The sequence below is a fragment of the Apodemus sylvaticus genome, chromosome 3 (assembly GCF_947179515.1).
Source record: "Apodemus sylvaticus chromosome 3, mApoSyl1.1, whole genome shotgun sequence".
Classification (NCBI taxonomy): domain Eukaryota; kingdom Metazoa; phylum Chordata; class Mammalia; order Rodentia; family Muridae; genus Apodemus; species Apodemus sylvaticus.
In genome coordinates, this window is record NC_067474.1 from 124,090,958 (window position 1) to 124,104,635 (window position 13,678).

The 13,678-nt window shown below is 39.4% G+C and overlaps 1 protein-coding gene across 3 annotated transcripts in view; it reads right to left on the reverse strand.

Annotated features, from left to right (window-relative positions):
• Positions 1 to 13,678, reverse strand: part of Zfyve9 (zinc finger FYVE-type containing 9) — a 158,827-nt gene that overhangs the window by 89,881 nt on the left and 55,268 nt on the right. For all 3 annotated transcript variants that reach the window (XM_052176972.1, XM_052176970.1, XM_052176971.1), the window contains 2 exons: positions 12,060 to 12,165; positions 5,893 to 7,919 (listed from right to left, as the gene is read on the reverse strand). In XM_052176972.1, the coding sequence (XP_052032932.1) occupies positions 5,893 to 7,919; positions 12,060 to 12,129 (2,097 nt within the window). In that variant the 5' untranslated portion in view covers positions 12,130 to 12,165. The remainder of the gene's footprint in view (positions 1 to 5,892; positions 7,920 to 12,059; positions 12,166 to 13,678) is intronic.

A 13,678-nucleotide genomic window follows, 5' to 3' on the forward strand; every position in this document is an offset into this window, starting at 1 on the left:
ATAGAGGCCTCAGATCAATTTGCACTAGTAGCAACTATGCATTCTCAGAGGAATCTGGAAGATGCCCAATGTTTTTATGAATTAACAATGAGGAAGGAGAAAGAAGGGAAACCTTGGGTTTAGAAAAATTTTTGAGCTGCTGAATTTGTAACCTTATAAAATCTGTCTCTGGAATTCTTGAATATGGACACGAGGCTAAACTCATTGACTCCTTTCAAGGCTGACATGATATGGAATCTGAAGACAGGGTATGCAAGTGTTAACTTCATATGCAAATGTTGACTTCAAGGGTCAAGATAGCACACATACCATTTTCAAGACACAATACATTGTAGAAAAGAACTAAACTTCAATAATTGTGGGAGAAAAGATTCCATGTTCAGGAAGTCCTTGGGTGGAGGCACTGGGAGGGAAGAGGGGAGAAGGACATGGCCCAAGGGATCTAAGAGTCAAGAATCAGTGACAGGAAGCTCAGAGGAAGAAAGGGGCCGCTGGCAGGTAGCCACTTCCCAGAAGCCATTTAGAATACATGAGTGTGTCAGCTTTCTCTGGTACAAATGGCAGACTCCATTCCAAGAAACATCTTTCTCCCATGGTGGAGAATCCTGTTTGAGACATATGACTACAAACATATTAACAGTCTTTGAAACAAACAGAAGCCGGGCGTTGGTGGCGCACGCCTTTAATTCCAGCACTTGGGAGGCAGAGGCAGGCAGATTTCTGAGTTCGAGGCTAGCCCGGTCTACAAAGTGAGTTCCAGGAGAGCCAGGGCTATACAGAAACCCTGTCTTGAAAAAAAAAAAAAACACCAAAAAATAAAAAATAGAAACAAACAGAATGGCTGATGATCAATACCTCTATACCCTCATACAAAAGGTTTGATCACTGACTAGTAATACCCTTTTGATGTAAAGAGCAGCTGCTTCCCTTACCCAAAAAGAGCAAGAAATTTGCAATATGAAGAAAATCCTGTTTAATAACTTCAAGAACACCAGGTCAAAGCCAAAGAGCAAAATGAATGTTATAACTAAAGATATGTTAAGAAAATGGGAGTAATTACTTCCTTATGCCCATAAATGCCCCAAAGGCCCTTCTTCCATGCAGTATCTTCCAGACCCACCTTCAATATACTTTAATTAAATACACTCGGTCAGTCTTTCTGCTGCCATGGCATCTGTGAGAAGGCTTGTGGCAGCCAGGCGGTGGCGCACCTTCCTTTAATGCCAGCATTCAGAAGGCAGAGTCAGGTGTATCTCTGAGTTTGAAGCCAGCCTGGTCTACACAGAGAATTCCAAAACAGCTAGGGCTAAACAGAGAAGCCATGTCTCAAAGAATGAAAGGAAGGAAAAAAGGAACAAGCAAGCAAGCAAGGAAGGAGAGAGGAAGAGAGAGGGTTTGAAGTCCACCTTTGACTGCACCTATCCTTTAGATGGCACTCAGGAATGGTGCCAGTTTTGAACAGTTCTTCCAGGAGAGTCTTGGTGGCCTGGTTTTAACCACTGAAAGCAACAGGAGCAGGATCATTGAAACTTTTACAGTGCCTTTTCCTGATGGACATGGTGGCACTCACCTTTAATCTCCATACTTGGGAGGTAAAGGCAGATGAATCTATGTGATTCAAGGCCAGCCTGGTCTCCATAGTGAGTTCCCAGACAGCCAGCGCTACATAGAGAGACCCTGTCTCAAAACAACAAAAATAAATGAATCAATGAACGAGTAAAAATATTTTGGTGGCTAGGCGTAGTAGCACATGCCTGTAATCCCAGCACTTGGGAGGCAGAGGCTGGTGAATTTCTGAGTTTGAAGCCAGCCTGATCTACAGAGTAAGTTCCAGGACAGCCAGGGCTATACAGAGAAACCCTGTCTCGGAACAAAACTAACAAAAACAAAAAACAAAAAAATACCCACACTGATTTAAAATATTTTGTATGAATTCATAAATAAAATTTAGGAAGAATAGATGCATAAAATAAAAAACTGGCTGTTTGCCACTTCAGACACATATAGAAGATAGGATAATTTATAACTATATTTATAAATGTTCAATCTTTCAAGTATCTATAAATTCAAATGTCTGAGAAGGAAATCTGTCTAAAATCATATTAAAAATTAATCTAGATCATGTTTCAATATGCCATTTTGATACTGTATGTGTCACCAAGCTATTTTTTAATATAAGTAATGGGGATTGTGAATGCCTTATACAAACCCTGATGAGGAAGCTCGTATGACAAATTAACCAGAAATGGAAGCTTACTGCAAAATAAAACCTAAACTGTAGCCCTCTTAACTGACACAGTTAACAGTATTTCTGTTAACAGGATAGCTTCCAGAAAATACACTCAAGTATATATGTATATATGTATATAAGTATATATATGTATATGTATGTATAAAAGTATCTATGTATATATATACACATATACATACATACATACATACAATTTTTACTTTATTCAGGGAGAGGGCATGTGCAAGACACAGTGCAAGTGTGGTAGTCAGCAGACAACTTTAGGAATACATCCTCTCCACCATGTGAGTTCTGGAGATCAAACTCAGGTTATCAGGTTTGGCAGCAAACACCTCCTGCTGAGCCATCTAACAAGCCCCAACCCCAATTTCCCAGGCCCAGAGGTTCACACAAGCTCTTTTAGACTTGACAGTCTATAAAGAAAAGGAAACAGGAGATCCAGAGCTTTTCATATGATCCTAGTGCTACAGGATACATAGTATCTACATACATTGTCCTACTGTGGCTCTCTGTTCTAGTCAGTTAAGATACCAATAAGTAAATTAGTTTGAGTTACATTTGATTGATGATATATGTGGGAGAGGCCAGCTCACCATGGGTGCTGTACCCCTGGACTGGTAGTCCTTGGTGCTATAAGGAAGCAGGAAGAGCAAGCCAAAGGAGCAAGACAATAAGCAGCATTCTTCCCTGGCCTCTATGTTAATTCCTGCCTCCAGGTTCTTGTTGAGTTTCTGTCCTGAATTTCCTGGATGATGGACTGTGATGTAGAAGTGTGAAAGAAATCCTTTCTTCCCCAAGTTGCTTATGGACATGGTGTTTCATCACAGCAATAGAAACCCTAAGACGGGGCTGGTAGGAAACCTTCAGCGGACAAGAGCAATGACTGCTCTTCCAAAGGACCTGAGTTCAAATCCCAGAAACCACATGGTGGCTCACAATCATCTGTAATGATGATTCTGGTGTGTCTAAAGACAGCTACAGTGTGCTTACACATAATAATAAATAAGTCTTAAAAAATAAAAAAGAAACCCTAAGACACTTGGTATCTACACTGTGGTGTATGAATAATAAATTTCCCCAATTGTCTTGGGCATCTGGATGTTTGGTCCTCAGTTGGTGGCCTGTTTGGGAAGGTTTATGAGTCGTGATCTTGCTGCAGGAAGTATGTCACTGGGGATAGTTCTGAGAACTAAAAGACTTAGGCCATTTGAGTTTGCAGTCTCTGCTTCCTGCCTGCAGTTCGAGATGTGCTGCTTCAGCCATCTGTCTCCTGCTGCCTCCACTCTGCCATCATGGACTCAGCCCTCTGGAACCAAAAGTCAAATAGACTTTTTCTTCTATAAGTTGTCTTCATCATGGTGTTTTATCACAACAACAGAAACATAATTAAGGCATTCTTTTACTACTCTGTAATTCAAAAGAAGCAAAGTAAAATCTACATAAATATGGCTACATTTCATTACTTTCCTAAAGCACAGCTGATGTGGTTTAAATGTCCCACCTAAGCTCAGGTATTAAACGTCTGTCCCTTAGATAGACCACAAATTTGGTACCACCAATTTGAGAGGTGGTAGAAACTTTACGAGATAGGGCCTAGCTGGAGAAAGCATACCAGAGCCTTTGAACACTAGATCCTTTGGGCTTTCATGTTCTGTTTCCAACCTGCCATGATATAGCCTTCTCCACACAATCCTGCCATCATGATGCCTCAGGCTCAAAGTAATGGAGCCAGCCAACCACTGTCTAAGCCCTCTGAAGTCATGAACTGTTTCTCTCAAATACTTGATCATGATGAAGACTAATATACTAGCACAATTATTTTATATTCTACCTAAGATGAAGACTATAATGATTATCTACTTAGAAAGGGCTGATGTAAGTCCCATATTGTGGTGAACAGCTTCTCATGATTTCCTACTCTTTCTATATTCATATGTATTTTTAATCTTGACCTATTCTTCTGATAAATTTATTTTACTTTTACTACTCTTAATTCTCCCATGTAATGTTGTTTCTTACTTTTTTTTTTGTTTGTTTTTGGTTTTTTCGAGACAGGGTTTCTCTGTGTAGCCCTGGCTGTCCTGGAACTCACTCTGTAGACCAGGCTGGCCTCGAACTCAGAAATCTGCCTGCCTCTGCCTCCCAGAGTGCTGGGATTAAAGGCGTGCGCCACCACCGCCCGGCTGTTTCTTACTTTTTAATTCCATAAGTCATATATGCTCTGTGTGTGTGTGTGTGTGTGTGTGTGTGTATGTGTGGTGTTGCAGTCAAGTGAGTTGCACGTATGGACGCAGAGGTCAATGGAAGGCTTCTGGAATCTTCCTCTATCACACTCAACTTGAATTTCTTTTTGCTTCCCACTTCACCTTGTCACTGATTTAGTTACCTTCTAGTAATACTCCCTTTTGTGTGTATTCACCTGCATGTGTCAAAGTAGGTATGCATGTGTGCACATGGGTGTATATGTGAGCATGTAGGTATGCATTTATGCATGTGGGTATGTGTGTTTGTGTGTGTTATGTGAATATGTGGCTGTGTATATGTGCACATGGGTGTGTATGTGAGCATGTGTGTGAACAGAAGCAAGGGGTGATATTAAATGTTGTCCCCAGTCATTCACCTTATTCTTTTGAAAGAGGGTCTTCTCACTGAACCTGGAGTCACTGCAGAGCTAGACTGGATGGCAGGACGCCTCAAAGGTCACCCTACTTCCCAACACTGAGATCACAGGGATGCTTCACTTGCCAGGCTTCTTTCTTCTCCTTCTTCCTTCTTCCTTTTCTTTCTCATGAGTACTGGAGACTACACTTAGGTCATGATGGCTTGCACAGCAAGCACTGTACTTACTGAGTCATCTTCCCATCCCCGAGGAATTTTTCCTAACTGCCCACACATGATCTATTCTCCCCCTTTATATGTTAACAAATTTTTGTTCAGCCTACACTATGCTAAGACCTTGGAAATAAGTAATGATTAATCGAGGTTTAATCCAGTAACTGATATAAGACCCATTGCCAAGAACTGGTCAGTGAATTGATGGAAGACACTAGGATTCTTTTCCCCACAGTAAGTTAATTTTTAAGTATAAAATATAGTAAAAAATCAACAACTGACCACAGTGATTGGACCATCTGTAATTCCTTACACTCAGGAAGCTGAAGTGGGAGAACTAGTGCAAGTCTGAGGATAGCTTGGTCTCTACAAAGGGGTTCTAGATCAGCCAGGGCTGCACAGCCGCACGCAGTAATGACAAAAAAGAAGTAAATCACAAACATGTCCTAACTGAAAGAACAATGTCCTTATTTCAAACCATGCCATTAATTATGAATCCACAAGTAGCTACTAATGTAAAAATCACAAAGTAAACACTTTCTTAATTCTCAATTCCCTTTTCTTCACAGAAAACTGAGACCGCATACTTTCCAACAGCAAAAAAAAAAAAAAAAAAAAAAAAAAAAAAAAAAAAAAAGACACCCACAAACAATCATCAAGCTCATATTTTATATAGACATTAAAACTGGGCTTTCAAAGATTATATATAATGTCATCTCAAACTAGAAGTACATTCACCTAATCCTGCTTTAATTTTTGTTCAGCATTACAAAATATGCCAAGTTCCTGAACTGATAAATGCAACTTACCTTCCCACATGCTCTGCAGTGATGCCTCCTTTTGGTGAATGTAAACCGAGCTTCACACTTCATGCAGTTTGGAGCCTGGGAATCTGGTACCCATACTGGTGCCACCTCACCTAGGGTGGTAAATGGCTTTCTTGCAGAAATTCCAAATTGACCAGCTCTGAGATCATTATCTGGACTATCTGGAGCTAATGCAAGGCATGGTCTACTGGAGATCTCAGCCTCATAACTTTCTAAATGTTCCCCATTTGTATCAGTCACAGAGATGTTTCCCAAAGTTGCATTGCATGCATTGACTGCCGAGTTTTCCCCTAGTTTTGCTTTTCCAAGAACATCATTTTTGTTTTTACTATTATTTCCATTGTTTGCAGGAAGGTCATTTTGTAAATGGTCTGATAATGGCTTTGGAATCTGAAGTTTAAGATTAGAAGGTTGCTTGGGTCTTGCACCACCAAAAGGAACACTAATAGATTGCAGGTTTGCTATCTTGGGGGAAGATTGCCCGAGTACTGATGGGATTTGACTACAGAAATTATGTAAATAATTTTTCTTCATTACATTTCCAGTGCTGTTTAAAAGCAGTCCACTCCCTTCTGCATTCTCATTTCCTCTCTGTTCATAAATATTTGAGTAGCATTCTGACTTGCTCTCTTCTATTTCTTTTTCTTCTGTTACTGAATCTTCTTTGGAGGGTAAAGTCTTTGGAACAAAAGATACAATTGGGCTCTGCATTCCATAGGAATCACAACTATTAGATAGAGAATTTGCTGCTGGTGCATCATTAACTGTGGAGAAATCACAGCCTTCACTTTCATTCATGCAAGCTCCTTTGAGGTCTAGATCTGAGTCTGCCGTCCCGACACACTCTCCTCCACTGTCAGAGTCCTCGGGCTGGCCAGTCTGTACAACCATTTGGTTTTTTTCATTTACTTGGCTGTCATTCGTCTCATTTAGCCTCATTAGTTTCCAATTAGTCATCTGAGAGTCATTACCTTCATCTTCATCAGCTCTAGTTCCACTAGATACAAGGCAGTCTGAAGACTGTTTGCAATTGTCCCTTCCAGATAAAGCAGGAGTATCTGGCTTGAGATTCAAAGATAAAACAGATGGGGGGGAGTCTTCAGCTGTCCTCTCCTCTGCTGGTTCTGTTTTTGTTAAGAGCTCCTCACTTGAGTGGGAAAAGGAGTTTGAGCTACCTAATTCTGTCCTAGAAGAGCTGTTTGCGCCAGAAAGGTCCTCATCTGACATGTAATTCTCTTGCTTTTTAATGGCAGGCTCTCCATCCATTCCCTGGGATGAACTAATTGCTAAGCTTGTAACGGTAGATGTGGATGGGTCTCTACCTACATTTTCATCGTCCTTAAATTGTGAAGGGGAAGAGATACTGGTTGCATTGTTAGATGAAGCAGCACAGAGATGATTAAGAGAATCCCTCTCTGGTTTTGGTTTATTCAAAGCTTCCATTTGTTTTTCTGAGTTTATAACTTTTTCCATGGACCCATTCATATTAAAACTAAATTGATCAGTTTGTCTAGTTTCATTATCCAGTGAACAACTAAAAGAATCCATGAGGGATTGACTATTATAATCATTACAATCCTGCAAATCACTTTGCAATGTCCTTTTATCACAGTTATGCATGACAGCTACAACCAGAACATTCTTCTCATCTGGCAGACAAGTGAGGCTTCCACATTTCTCCTCTCCCACTTCAACGGCACTAAATTCATCATCTTGATTATAGTTTCTCTTAATTAGCTGGTCTTCTGCCACAGCATTTTCATCAATCCACATCGTGTCAATCTCTGGATTTAGACTACAGTCCTGCCCGTTAACACAGGGCTCTTTTCCCTCCCTTGTAAGGGGAGCTGAGCCAGTCAGAGAGAAGACTTTCAGCTGTGGTCCTGTCTCATTAGAAACTGTAGGTTCATTCACATTGGCTAATGCAGGGTTAAAAGACAATGGATGAGAAGAGGGATCTAAAATCTTATTCCACTTTGTATCCAATAAAGTAGGAGAAACTGTTTCATCTGAAGAGAAAAAAAGGAATTACAGTGAGTTTGCTGGTAACAGTAAAAAGCTAATTAGGGCTACCCTACAGATATTTCCAACTATGCTTTGGAGAAAATGTCCCCAGAATATGACAGTATCTAATCTTGAGCGAGACATAAGAAAAATACATCTAAGACAATGCCCTATAATTATCTGTCAACAAATAGCAATGCCTAAGAACATTTCAAATAACAAAGTTGGGCAGTGGTTGTGTATGCCTTTAATCTCAGCACTTGGGAGCCAGAGACAGGGGGATCTCTGTGAGTTACAGAACAGCCAGAAACTACACAGAGAAATCCTGTCTTAAAAAACAAACAACAAATGAATTTTATGTCAATTTAATTTTGTTATTAGATTGAGATAAATAATAAGACAATTAAATTGACCTATATACCCAGGAATGGGAAAGCAACTTTGGATTGTCTGTGTATAAGACAAGGCACAGACAATGAACAGTAGTGGAGACTAGTAACTGAGTAAGAAATTTTCTATGGAAATGAAATGCAATAGTAGTAGTCGTCATCACTGTCTGGGGAAATGGCTCAGTGGACAAAGGGGTAGCTGTGTAAACTTGAAGGCCTAAATTTAGATGTAGTATAAAAGACTAGAGAGGCACAAGCTGGGGTAAGGTGGCATACATCCGTAATCCCAGAGCTGCGGAGAGTATATACAAGCAGATTCCAAAGGACTGCTGATAAGCCAATCTGGCTCGAAAGAGCAAATTCTGGGAGTAGTAAGAAATTTGTTTTTAAAAAGTGTAGAGATCACTAAGGAAGTGCTAAAATGCTGACCTCTGGCCTCTACAAGCATCCACACAGGCAAGAACAACTATGTTCATAAGCTTCCATAAGTTCTCTCTCTCTCTCTGTCTCTCTGTCTCTGTCTCTGTCTCTGTCTCTCTCTCTCTCTCTCTCTCTCTCTCTCTCTCTCTCTCTCTCACACACACACACACACACACACACACACACACACACACACAGGCACACCCTGGTGCATACACCAAAAGCCTCCAAAATGTTAAAAATGAAACAGAGGTGCAGACAAAAGTATAAATTAAACAGAAAAGGCAGTGTACTGATTACTGCTGGTGGTAAGTTATAGTGCACTGACTTGTTTTGTTTTTGTTTTGTGTGAGACAGGGTCTCTCTATATAGTCCTGGTTGTCCTAGAACTCACTATGTGGACCTGGCTGCCCTCAAACTCACTGAGATCCACCTGTCTCTGTCTTTCTAGTGCTGGGACTAAAGGTATACACCACCACATCCAGTATAATTTCTATATATTTAAAATATTCACATAAGGTTTTTTTTTGAAAGTTTGATATAGTATGTGAAATTCTGCTTGTAATAACATTATTAATTAAGCTCATATTTATATTCTTACATGAGGACATTTGGGAATATAAAATTTCTAGTGTATCAATAAACATAATTTCATCTATCACTTGTTTTTTGGTAACAAATCATAACTATGGTAAGATAAGTTATTTTCAAGTTATAGTGCTATTTTGTATATCTAAATAAATAAATAAAAACAAATACTCATAGTGCCTTGTCTTCTTTCTCCCATCAGTAAATGATAATGGTGCTAAAATTAGACAGTTATAATTGTTAACACTAATCTTCAATGCACCTGTGGACCTGATTAAGGATTTTACTATACTGTAATGCAACAGGTTATTTATCTTCTCTTTTACCCACTGAATGATTTCTGAAGGCAGAAACCATTTCATTCCTTCAGTGGAAGGCCTACATTGCATAGTGCCTAGTGTGTAGTAGGTAATAAATGTACAAAAGCAAATATAAATAAAATCACGTGATTTGTGTAGCATTAAGATTATGCCCCTATAAAGTATATAACGTAGTTGGGAAGCTAACATGAAAAGCTAATTAGTGATGTATTAAAAATTATTATTTTTGTAAGAATACAAAATAAGTTCTAGGATGGGGTAAATGAGCCCGAGTTCACTAAAAGGAGGAATTAGACTAGGTTGCAAGTATTTTATCAAAAGTAAAGGATTTGCAAACAGGGAAACCAGAAAAAACACAACACCAAATATAAGACTTAAGAGAACAACAAATAAATCAGTTTGGGTCAAGAAAATAACCAGCCTTCAGAACGATGAAACAAAGTAACACAGTTAAAAGCCATAGATCTTCAGATTGTTTAAATAGGCTTAGAGATAAGGATATAACTTGGTTGATAGAGTGCTTATGTAGTATTCATGAGGCTTGAGTTTGATTCCAAACACCACACAAAATCAGGTCTCATGGGGCACACCATTAATAGGCACTATAGAGGCAGAGATAAAAGAATCAGAAATTCAAAGTAATCCTCAGCTACAGGACAAGTTCAAGGCAAACACAGGCTACAAGAGACCCTGTCTTGAAAAGAAGTGAGGCCAGGCAGTGGTGGTGGTGGTGCACACCTTTAATCCCAGCACTTGGGAGGCAGAGGCAGGCAGATTTCTGAGTTCGAGGCCAGCCTGGTCTACAAAGTGAGCTACAGAGCAGGCAGGACTACAGAGAAACCATGTCTTGAAAAAACAAACAACAAAAAGAAGTGATGTGGTGATGATGGTGGAACATGCTTTTAATTCCAGCATGCCAGAGGCAGAGGCAGTCAGATCTCTGAGTTCAAGGCACCCAGGTCTACAGAGTAAGTTCCAGGACAGTAATCTTGAAAAATACCCCAAGTCGGGCAGTGGTGGCACACGCCTTTAGTCCTAGCACTTGGGAGGCAGAGGCAGGTGGGTTTCTGAGTTTGAGGCCAGCCTGGTCTACAGAGTGAGTTCCAGGACAGCCAGGGTTATACAGAGAAAACCCTGCCTCGAAAAAAACTGCAAAAACCAACAGCCCCCCTCCAAAAAAAAAAAAAAAAAAAAAAAGAAAGAAAGAAAAAAAATGCTGGGGTTAGGGCTGGATTTATTTCAGCACCCAAATGATAGCTCACAAACATCTGTTACTCCAGTTCCAAGGATCCAGCACTCCTTTTCATTTACTTGGCTGTCATTCGTCTCATTTAGCCTCATTAGTTTCCAATTAGTCATCTGAGAGTCATTACCTTCATCTTCATCAGCTCTAGTTCCACTAGATACAAGGCAGTCTGAAGACTGTTTGCAATTGTCCCTTCCAGATAAAGCAGGAGTATCTGGCTTGAGATTCAAAGATAAAACAGATGGGGGGGAGTCTTCAGCTGTCCTCTCCTCTGCTGGCTCTGTTTTTGTTAAGTCAGTATCAGTCCTCAGTCCCATCCTTCCCACTACCCCATCCTTTTTCTGTTAAAAAAAGGAGCCCAAGGATTACAAGTATGAGCTACCATACCAAAATTCTTAAAAAAACATTTATTAGTGTTTTCATTCTGTTGACAAGTTTCATGGAGCCTTACATTCACTATCCAGATAAGATTGCCTTTGACCTCCTGATGTCCTGCCTCCTTCAACCAACCACGTGCTGGAAATACAGGCAAGCAGCATACATGGACTGGGTGGGGTGGTAACACAGATTTCATCTATGTAGTCCTAGAGGACCTGTAACTCACTATAAGTCAGGCTAATCTTGAATTTGTGGTGATCCTCTTGCCTTTGGCTGCCAAGTACTAGAATTATAGGCCTAGATATTTGCCATATATTTTTCCCTTAAATTAGGAAATAAAGTAACAAAAAATGAGAAATTACCTTCGTGAAATTGTTTTATACATTAAGTTTAAAATATTCAATATCTAGCATATGATGCTAAGAGATGTTATTTCTCCCTTTAAATATATTACATATTATTGTCATTACATCATCACACCTATTTTATTTTTTTTGAGATTTATTTCATTTTATTTTACATATGGATGTTTTTTGTCTGCATGTATCTCTGTGTCACTTGTATGTATAGTGCCTGTGGAGGCCAGAGGAGGGCATCAGGTTCCCTGGGATTGGTGTTACAGACAGTTGTGAGCCACCACAGGGATACTGGGAATTGAACCTGGGTCCTCTGTAAGAGCAGCCAATGCTCTTAACTGTTCAGCCATCTTTCCAAATCCTTAATTTTTTAAAAAGAACTTCACACTCTAATTCTCACAGTCTCCATATCATAAACCCAAGTAGATTTCCCAATGAAAATCCTTACCTTCATTTTGTTCAAACTCATCTAATACCTTGTCCAGGTTGTAAGCTTCTTCTTGGAAGTAATTCTCCATCAGTGAGGAAACTCTGCTGAAGAGACTTATTTAAACCTAAAAAGTTAAAAAAAAATTGAGAGACAATTTGAATTGTTAAAACATAATTTAAAAATCATAGGTATACAAGGAAGAAAAACAAATCTATTTGGACAATGATAAACAATATTAAGACCTTCAGGTCTAGAAACTTATAAGCTAACAATTACCAAAATGTTGTCAGCCTCTATATCTGTAAATTCTATTTACAGATTAAACCAATGATAGATGGAAAATACAGAAAAAAATTGGGTATATTCCAAATCTGCATCTTTCCAGTCACTCTTTCCTAAGCAAAACAGTTGAGCAAAACAGTTGTTTAGCACTTTGTCTTAGTGGTCTAGCAATGATTTACAGAATGCAGGGTGGTCTGAACGAGTTATATATAAACACTCATGGGCTCTGAATCCCACAGTATTTGTGGGCCTCTTCTCCACAAATACTGAGGAGCAAATGCAGAACTATAATAAGCATAGAAGTCATATTTTTTTAATAGCTTATACTTCAAAAGATAAAGTACAGGTGTCGGGAAGAAATCATTTTCATTAGGATAAAGTTACATTTCTCCAAGAAAGAGGAGTGTTCATAGCTTCTGTTAAATAAAAAAAAAAAGGGCAAAGTTCAAGTACAGGTAAAGGATATTTGTTTTAATTTTAAGAATGATTGACAATTTTTTTAAATCTCTCCTTTTTAAATATAATTGTTAAACTTCCCATACTATACTAAATTGTTGAATTTAAGAGAGTGCTGAGTAACACCAGAGTAGGAGTTTTTTAAATGCTACTGATTATTCCTTTATTATTTATTACTTAAGTTTGGATTTTTCAGAATATCAAATCCCACACCGGAGCCCAGGCCGGTCCATACTCCTGAGGACTGTGATTACTATTATAAATCATATCAGGCTTACTGCTTATTCGTCTTCTGAGTAGATCAAATTTAGATTTACTAGTGAAAAGTGGGGAAATGCTCCCAAGACAGAGAGGTGTTCCAAGGGAAGAATGCCCTTGAGCATCCCTTTAAACTAACTTATCTTTTGGTGTGTGTCCATGTGTGTCCATGTGTGTCCGTGTTTGTCTGTGTGTGTATCTGTGTGTGTGTGTGTGTGTGTGTGTGTGTGTGTGTGAGAGAGAGAGAGAGAGAGAGAGAGAGAGAGAGAGAGAGAGAGAGACATGAATGTACGTATGCAAATGTCATGACATACATGCCAGAGACAATGAAACAATCTTGGGCACCAGTCTTGGATGGCCACCTTGTTTGAGGCAGGGTCTCTGATGTTTTCTGCTATGTACACAAAGCTAGCTGGCGTGGGAGCATCAAGGATTTTCTTGTCTCTATCTTCCCTCTAACAGTCCCAGCACTGGGATTATATATGGCTACCACCACACCTGGCTTGATGTGGGTTTTGGGTATCTGAATTCATATAATAGTTGTACACAGCAAGCACTTTACCCACAGAGCTATCTCCTCAGTCCACTAAAGAAATAGTACCTGGTGATTTATCATTTGTGATGAGTTATTACAGAGCCTT